This window comes from Bombus huntii, chromosome 3 (assembly GCF_024542735.1).
Source record: "Bombus huntii isolate Logan2020A chromosome 3, iyBomHunt1.1, whole genome shotgun sequence".
Lineage (NCBI taxonomy): Eukaryota > Metazoa > Arthropoda > Insecta > Hymenoptera > Apidae > Bombus > Bombus huntii.
In genome coordinates, this window is record NC_066240.1 from 12570968 (window position 1) to 12580480 (window position 9513).

A 9513-nucleotide genomic window follows, 5' to 3' on the forward strand; every position below is an offset into this window, starting at 1 on the left:
GACAAAAATTTATTTCACCTACTAAATAATATAACAAGTACATAATATTTTTTTAATATTTCATATATATTTTCTAATTATCTTCATCTTTAAATGTCTTAAAAATGCATAAAACTCCGCAGTCTAATTATAGTATGAAGTAGCGGAGGTAATATTGTTTTTCAAAGTAAAGTCCAATGAATTCGCATTATTCTCAATACGGAGGCATTTTTAAGTGATGAGATAACTTGCTTCCACTACTTAACGAGTTAAACCATCGTCATCATCGGCTCCATTCTCTTCTCCTGCAGTTGTATCGAGGGCTGCAGGAGAAACCAGCCGGAGGAAGTGGGAGGAGTGTGTGGATACCAGAATCAGAATCGGAATTGCAGATGGCGCCTGACCTGCGCCACTTCGCCTCGCCATCGTTCTGTCCGAGTTGGTGAAAGAGGAGGGAGGGGCTGGTTTTCTCTCGTAGTCTTTCTACGATTCATCCTCTGTTTCGTCGGCTACTGGTTAGCGCCGATGACGAGGTATTCGAAGATAAATCGCGGTACCCGAGATAAATCGAGCTAACCGTGTCGAGAGGAGAAAGGAAGGAAAAGGAGGGAGAAAACAAAGGTTCCAACGAGCGTATCCGATTTTTTTAAAGCGTTAAATTAAATCGTAAAAGCAATCGTGATGTTAAAACCCGGTGCTCGTGGTTGGCTGCGTATATCGATTGATACGTGATCGTGGATTTATTGGCATATCTATTTACGACCGTCGCTCAATCAGAAGATAACCTGCTTCAAGCGAATTAACTGCTCGAGGTTTGTTTTTCAGTCAACAAGATCGAGTATTTAATTTCCTTCTTGTTTTCCTTGGTTTTCTTTCGTTTATGATATGCACACGCTCCGAACGGTATCTACTAAAATCGCCGTTCGTCTGTAAACCGGAAATTGCTTGGAGAAACGGAAATCGGACACGCGTTTCGGAAAACTGATCTCCTTTCTCTTATATTCGTGTATTATTGCATTAGCGATACCTTTTTTATTGTTTATTGCTTATATACTTTATTATGAGGAAAAAATTATAAAAAGGATCTTCATATAAATTATGATAAAAGGAAGAAACTGTACGCATAAGAATATGTTACGTTCTAGCTGTACGTTGACTCGTTGCGCGATTGACCATTGTATCACATAAACCGGATGTCAAGAGTAGGAAAAACGAGTTATTGGAAATAATTATACGCAAGATTTTGAAACGAATAGTAATTGTTGTAAATGAAAAAAGGAATCAATTTACTTTTATTGTAACATATATTTAAGATATATTCGTAATAATCGTAATGTGAAGACTTTATAATTTGTAAGTATACTATTAATTCCAAGCAACTGTGTTAAACAAAAATCTATATAATATAGTAATATGTATATTGAATCTGATAATCGGTAAACTTTTTGTCTTTTAGAAAAACTTAACTTTTCGCTTGAATTAAATGTTAACGATTTTAAAAAATATATAAACTGGAATACAATAAAATATAACCGCGATGTTGTTATATGAACTATTAATGAGGTTACAAGATTCTATTGTTATTTTGATAATTCTGTAGAAACTGATGTATAAAAAATCGGGTGAAGTTTGATCGAATAGTATCGTTTTATCCTTGGAATTTAGTACGGGAAGTGATCTCAAAGAGGTAGGATTTCTTCGTGGGAATGTTCGAACGCGCTCCTCGTCAGCAGTTTTACTAGGAAAGAAAAAATGGCGCCCATAGCCTCTAGATCGCGCGACCACCGAGTAATGCTGTACTCGTACTTCCGTAACGTGTACCAGCGCACAGTTCCCTATTAGAATTCCATAAATTGTTCACCGAGATTTCGAGGTACTTTTTATTCGACGAAAATTATGCCCGAGATGAGGACCGTATATCGAATTCGTAATTTATAATTGTGAGCAAAGCCATTTTTAAAAAATCACTCGTGAGAGATGTACACACGATATAAAGTGGCTTGTCATTGATGTCATCGGGAAGAAGACAGACGTGTAGAACGATGGAAAAGTGAATGTTGTATTCCTTTTATCCTGATACCGTGGTTCAGAAAATCGAATAGAAATAAAAGGGTATCTCAATGCGCGATAGGGAGACTATAGAACAGACGTGGGACAGAATAAATCTTGTCCAAGATGTCAGGAAGGCCACCCCGTCTGCGTGCACTTCGTCCACGACCCCAGCAATTTAAAACGGAGTCACATAAGGAAGGTAACCTTAAAGAGAATCGTCAGGGAGTCGTGATGAGGGAGCACGAGTTGCAAAGCGACACCGAACACATTTCGTACAGTGTCAAAGACGATGTCCCAATAAAAAACAATTCAAAGCACGAACACGAGGAGCTCGATTGTTCGGGGTCTTCACAAAATTACGAATGTAAAACATGCAAACCACCAAAACCTCTATCAAGTCTTAAGGCGTATCTCGATCATCTGAAAAAGGAGCACAAACAAAAGGTATATTATTTTTAATTGAATTACATCAATTACTTATGTTGTAAGAAATGTTTAAGTATTACTTCATTGAACGAAAATTTAATTAGTGACTTTTTATATATTTTTTAAATAAAAAATGGAATCAATATTATTTTGAGGGAGAAATAAATTATGTAGTTCTAAAAGTAAAATATATCTATGTAGTGATATAATATGTATAAAATACTATTAATTGGAGTACCAAATACGATTTTTCTTATATTTCAAAAAATAATATTTATATATTTATATATTTAGGATACTTTTAATAAAATGATAACTTTTAGGGGAAATTCATACGTGACACTGGAAATCGATGTTCTATGTGTTCATATGTTGCATTAAATTCAAGAGATCTTGAAACTCATCAGAGAGTACATCATTTAAAGAGAAGGTTTTTCCGATGTGCTAAGTGCTCTTATGTAACACATGTACGTGCTCGTTATACAAAGCATGTGAAATATCATTCGATGCCAATGATCAAATGTGATGCTTGTGATTTCCGTACGCCATATAAGGTTAATAGAAGCTTTACTAAATTTAACAAATTAGAATTTTTTTGTTAGATGAAGTATCAACAGATAATGTTTTCTTGTAGTGGAATTTAGATAGGCACACTAGAAATCATGGAGGAGGAGGGGCTTTTCAATGTCGTGCTTGTAATTTTACAGCTGATATTAGACAAAGTTTAACAGTGCATGAAACTAATCATCATGAACCTCCTGTGGGTCAAACAAATCGTAAATCTAGCACACCTTTCGAACGAAAACCAAGAAATAGTCCTAAACGTTACAATCAGGTAATATAATAACTTATTTCTTAAGTAATAATTAATATAAATAATAGATAACTGAAAATATATTAAAAATAAACCAATTTCAGGTGGGTGCAAGTGATTTTCGGGAATCACTACATATATCTACAGGTACAACAGTCTCAATCAGTCCTGGAGATTCATACATTTCTGATCAATCTATGGAAGATAAGAGAAGTGCAATAGCTAATGCAGAATGTATAGCATTGAAGTGTGAAGAAAAAGGATGCCAATTTATTACTGCATGGGATTCTGAAATGCAACGACACCTGGCAGAATGTCACGCTCCAATTACACCAAATAAATCCAGAAAACCACTGCCAATGTTAATTCCTCTAAGTCCTACTAAGCTAAATAGTATTAACTCCAGTGGACCTTCAACGACGTTGTTAAAAGTTCCACGTGTTAGAGTAAGACCGGAACTCGCACAAATTGCAAGAGACACGGAACTGGCAAAATTGTATGGAAATAAAGAAGTTAGTTATTTTTCCTTTCTTTTTATTAAATGTTGTCTATATCTAATTGATTATTTTTATGATGTTTTAATAATTCAATTAAATTTTTCACAGGTCAGCAACTTAAAGAAGGATGCGAATAACGCGGCCGATTTATTTGAAAAAAAAAATGCGTCGTTCTTTGATAAGCTTAAGGAAAAGCTTACAACGACAGCGTCAATTAATAATGGAGTACCGGAGGTAGCTGTAAGTACTACGAACGATTTGAAATGCTGGTGTACTTTTAAAGCTAGTAGCATGGAAGAGCTGGCTTGTCACAAACAAATACACCACACTGCTCTAAGTGTATCCGTGGGCACAACGCGTTGCCCGAAGTGCAGGAGACGTTGCAAAAGTTCGACTGATCTACAAGTGCATATGCAGTGTTGTCACTCGACAAGCAACGATACGTCAATACACAATAGCTTAGAAAAATTATCAAATTGTTCAGAACTCCGTGTGACCTCGTATCGCGGTGAATATGCATTCCCAGCGCAAACGGATTGGGACGTTAATCTCAACGGACTGAATTCCTCTGGATCATCGGTATGGTGTTTTATAGAAATAATAATATTTACTTAATGCGTGCACATGAACAATATGGACATACGCACACAAACAAACAAACAAATAATAATAATAATAATAATAATAATAATAATAATAATAATAATAATAATAATAATAATAATAATAATGATAATAATGATAATGATGATGATGATGATGATGATGATGATGATGATGATGATAATCGTGAAAAAATTGCAATACGAGAGTCAACAGATCTGACTATTTTTTTCTTTAGTTTGTGTAAATTATGTTTTGAACTATGTTGATTGCAAGCATCCCGTACGGCCATTAGAATAATATATTTAAAGTTAGCTTAAAAACTATCAATTTTTGTTCTTCGAAGTATGCAATGCTATTTTAAGTATTTTTGTAATTATGTTAATGACAATTTTTTTTCTTTTTTTTATTTATATTTCATATATTTTTTTGTTATTAAGAATGTGCTTTAAATGTTACTTACGGCAGTCGAGACCATAGACAGTTGTGTTCCCGAATGTGTTAACACTTAATTTTGATAAAGGTAGTCAAATCTTTTGTCAGGTTGAAGGTTCTTCGACGCATCCAGGTGGCCGATGGGTATACAAATGCCCGGATTGTCCATTTTGGGCATCCACCGCAAGTCGTTTTCATGTTCATATTGTCGGTCATTTAAATCGGAAGCCATTCGAGTGTTCCCTATGCGCGTATCGCTCTAACTGGCGGTGGGACATCACAAAACATATTAAACTTAAAGCAGCTAAAGATCCAGTTCATATGACTGCCAGGGTACTTATGAGGGATGAAACAGGTCGACGGAATTATTCCAAATATAACAAATATCTTGCACAGGTGAAAGCATAAATTTCACTTACATTTAAACAATTCCTTTATTAGTAAAGAAAAAGGTGCTTGTCGATTTTCATAGGCGCACTGATTTTTTTATGGTTTCAAAATCACTCTATGGTAAATTTGTTTATCCATGACAAGCATGTGTGATGATCCTTATGAATAATGAGAAGAGCTGAATTACATATTTTTTTAAAGAACCAGAGAAGATAATGAAACACTGATAATGAAAATGTATTAGCTGTATCGAAGCGCTTGGACACTTGATTGGTGTTATGATGTTAATCTGATTGCAATTACAAGCATATTCTTAGTAATCAAAACCGACATGATAACATTGAAAATGTTCCATACCTCTAAAAGTGACTTTTCATTTTATATGGAACTTCATGTTTTAATAATATAAAAGAAATTTTCAGTGTGCCGAATAGTTGTTTTTCTGCTGAATAATAAGTTGTTTCTCGTTGTGCAGCAGTGTATCGCTTATGACAAACAATTCTATATTGTACGTAAACTTCTCATCTTTTTCTTAGGTCGAGCAACAGTCGTGGGATGATCAAAACATGGAGGAACGTAGCGTGGAAGAAACGAATTCTGATGAACCGCCAACTAAGTTATTCATAATGAATAGCAACGAATATCGGCAAACATCGGATCTCCCGTCTTCTCCTATTTCGATCGTGTCTCCGAATGAAGGAAACCATAATCTTAACACCATTAACATCGGATTGAAACCACCACCGATTCTTAAAGCTGCTGCGAGGAATCGGGGACAGTCTTTACTTAAAAGCAATTTGATTTCCTCTCATTCACTATCAAGTGGATCATCATCAGCGACGATCGCAGAGGAAAATAAACGTACAATGTGGAAATGCAAACGTTGCAATTTTCGACATTGTAGTAGAGAAATTGTTTCTATGCACGTTAAATCTCACAGTGAGCCAGCTGACCAACGCCATGGAGAAGAAAAAGTATGAATATTAGTAGTTGTTTTGTTCATTTAGTTTTTTGTTATTAGACACATAATATATTCGTAATATATATTTGTTTACAGAATGTATTTGGTTGTGGAGATTGTCCATTTTCCGCATCTGATGCAGCAACGTTATCGATGCATAGAGTTCATCATCGTCCAAATTTGGATGCTATTTTTAAATGTTATTTATGTCCATATTATGTCAGTACAAAAGTGTATGTATTTATATAATGCTATTATCATTAAATTTATAATATTCTTGGAAAATATTTATTTGTTTTATCTTTACAGAGAGCTTTTGGATCATGTCAGACTTCATGGAGAAGAGCTCGCCGTTGAGCACCAACAGAATATGGAGTACAATTTCCCTACCAAGTCTAAAGCACATCGAACTTCAAACACTGATAATAGTAAGTTAAACAAATTCTTTTTAGCATTAATATGATTAAAAATAGTTCAATACTAAGATTTTTATTCAAGCGTTAATTGGATACTTAAACATCATCATTTCAGGTATTAATCGCACGAAACAAGAGAAGTCTGTAGAGCAAGTGATTCATATCACAACGCAGAGCAACGTGACTTGCTTCACTAATGTTTCGAAGAATTCCGGAGCCCCACCACCATTGCTTCTTGATACACGAGCACTGCCTGAAGCTCCATTAGTATGGGTGTCCCGACCAGATGGTACACTAGCGAAAATGTTAAAATGTCGTCACTGCCCTTTTGTATCTTCGCGACGAGCAGAAGTCCAGGATCATGAAACCATGCACCTAGATACTCCTAGTAATGGTCCTGTGGTCGCTTGTGCAGATTGTAGTTTCACTTGCACACGGCGAGAAGTCATGGTTGCACATACAGATATGCATTCCGGATCTTTAGGCACTGTTCATTGCTTGGTAGATGATTCAAGGCCAGATTCGCAGCAATTAAGCGATTTGGCTGCGCTTCTCGGCTTTACTCATTCTCCGGTATTAGGTTCGGAACCTGATCTACGAGACTTAAGACTTGTGCATTGTTGTAGCAAATGTCCAGCGCGATTCCTTTGCGAAAAGGAATTAAGAATACATTTAAGATATCATTCTACAGAACTAGCTTATTCTTGCCAATGGTGTTCTTATGCTGCTCGACAACCGGCCCATCTTTTAGCCCATCAGAAGGCACATTCTACGGAGTATCAAGAGCGTACCAAATATTTGTTATCTTTGTACGGCCAGTCACAGCGATACCCGCCCCCTACCACAGCTTGTGTTGAAGCAAATAATCAAGATTCAAATAATTCTACACCTACTGTCGCATGGATTGTAGTCGAAGTAACAGAAAGTTCCAACAACGGGTTTAATAGTAGCATAAACAACACAAATCAACGAACTGGTAATCAAGTATTCACTTGTGCAAAATGTCCGGCTCGTTATTTCAAATTGGATGCTCTAGAATATCATATGACCTTGCATGGATCAAACAATAGATTTAAATGCACTGAGTGTGACTATTCGTCGAAAACGGCTCAGAATTTAGTGAAACATCAGGTAGTTCATAGACGTCAAAACGAAGCGAGCGATGTAACTTCAAATCTGTCGCCTCCTCCCGACCCACAGTTTGGACTTTTTATGCGTGGGAATCCTAACTTTGTATATCCTGGTTATTTAAGAAACGGCCGATTAAAAGAAAAGCGATATAAATGCCATAAATGTCCTTCTGCCTTTGAGAAACGAGAACAATACAGAGTTCATCTAACTCTGCACGGTGCGAAACAAAGATATCGCTGCGACACGTGCGACTATTCCGTAAAATATTACGCTAATTATATTCAACATCTGAAGAAACATCAGGCAAATGCAGAGGCGCAAGCTTCACGTAGACAATTTGAAGACGATACAATTACCATTGATAGTGATAATATTTCCGATAATATAGGCTCCATTTCACGTTCAGGAAAGACGCTTAAATCACCCAATAATTCAGCTTCAATCATGACTACAAATGGTATATCAGTGTTAAATTTTGGTGGAGCACAGGCCTCGAATCAAGATAAGCAGTCCTTAATGTTGCTACAAAAGAAAGGGATACTTCTATCTTCTAACGACGAAGTGGAGACGTTACGTTGTCAAAGCTGTCCGTTTTCTACGTGTGACAAAGACATGATGGATGCTCATAAGCGTCGACATGGCATTGAAAGAATGACACCGTCTTGTCCTCATTGCGATTATATACCGCGAAAAGATGAGAATGTCGGCGAACATATTAGATTGCATTTTACAAGACTTTATAAACCAGAATCCTATCTTATTATAGAACTATTAACATTGACAATGAAAAAGATATCTTCAAACGGAAAGGAAGAGAAACAAAAGGCTGCCGAATTACTTTTTAAAGAATACGCGGATGGAAGATTTTTTCCTTTTACCGATACCAATTCCTTTGGGAGTCCTCCTACTGTGAGCAGTTACAAAGAAAAAGTCATAGTCGATCCAAATACAGGAGAAACGAAACATTTAACTGTTTAGAAAAAATTAAAGTTGTCAAAATAATTGCATATTGTACATTTCTCTGTATATAACAAATATGGTGCATTTTAAATGTTTATGAATATTTTCTAGATTCATTGATTCAACAAACTATAAAGGAATAATGGAGAAAAAACTGTTACGTTCCAAATAGTAGGTTATAGAAATCTGCATGAAGAAATGAACATGGTTAGGCTTGTAGTATTGCTACATGTACAGAAAGAAATTTCGATCAATAATAATATCTGTAATTGCTACTGTATTTCTTATAAATGAACGCGATCATGATTATAATCATTAAAATGAGTATTTTTCAGCGTCATGCTTAACAAATAGGAAACAATGCCATACTTTGTTCATATATTAAACATTTTCTCATATATAGTTTTATTTTATTGTATATAATATCCAAATCCATGAATCTTGTACAATACAACAATAAACGAATGCTATATACATGTATAGATTTACGTTCACGTGTTTTCTAATATCTCCTAAGTTTTGGCAGGGTTTCTCTTGTTAATTTTTTTTCCAATTATAATCTCGATAATGTTCGAATACATAGGAATTGTTTCATGGAATATACGGCAACACGATTTTTAAAAAACTTCGTGTTTTTAATCACTGCATTTACTAAAATATTTTTTTTTCAATCATTCTTTTCTGTTCATTTTAAGATTTTTACTAGAAAAAAAGAATATTTTCGAAACGGTATTACAAAATTTGATAAAGGATAGGTTCTCGATTTGTGCATGCAAATCTTCCGAGTAGGTGGAGCTGCGCATGAAGGTTTCATCCGGTGCTAGCCTTGGATCCCGAGTCGTAAGGAAA

The 9513-nt window shown here is 35.4% G+C and overlaps 1 protein-coding gene across 8 annotated transcripts; it reads left to right on the top strand.

The window, feature by feature from the left end:
* Positions 1 to 302: 302 nt before the first annotated feature.
* Positions 303 to 9146, top strand: LOC126863593 (zinc finger protein 91-like). Of its 8 annotated transcripts, none has more exons than XM_050613868.1 (12): positions 303 to 791; positions 1125 to 1332; positions 1436 to 2475; positions 2781 to 3011; positions 3092 to 3292; positions 3376 to 3783; positions 3877 to 4347; positions 4915 to 5202; positions 5733 to 6170; positions 6254 to 6390; positions 6467 to 6585; positions 6689 to 9146. In XM_050613868.1, exons 3-12 carry the CDS (start codon positions 2155 to 2157, stop codon positions 8680 to 8682), a joined length of 4608 nt encoding a protein of 1535 aa, XP_050469825.1. In that variant the 5' UTR covers positions 303 to 791; positions 1125 to 1332; positions 1436 to 2154; the 3' UTR covers positions 8683 to 9146. The 8 variants fall into 8 exon arrangements, with proteins under 8 accessions (XP_050469825.1, XP_050469828.1, XP_050469827.1 ...); XM_050613871.1 differs by having other exon boundaries at positions 303 to 512; XM_050613873.1 differs by having other exon boundaries at positions 305 to 791; positions 3877 to 4008.
* Positions 9147 to 9513: the final 367 nt, after the last annotated feature.

Bases quoted from the DNA above. Each gene is read 5' to 3' on its own strand.
- LOC126863593 (XM_050613870.1), top strand. From the start codon at position 2,155: ATGTCAGGAAGGCCACCCCGTCTGCGTGCACTTCGTCCACGACCCCAG. The intron at 3,012-3,091 runs GTTAATAGAAGC...GTTTTCTTGTAG, and splicing joins ATTTCCGTACGCCATATAAG to TGGAATTTAGATAGGCACAC. The intron at 6,171-6,253 runs GTATGAATATTA...ATTTGTTTACAG, and splicing joins AACGCCATGGAGAAGAAAAA to AATGTATTTGGTTGTGGAGA.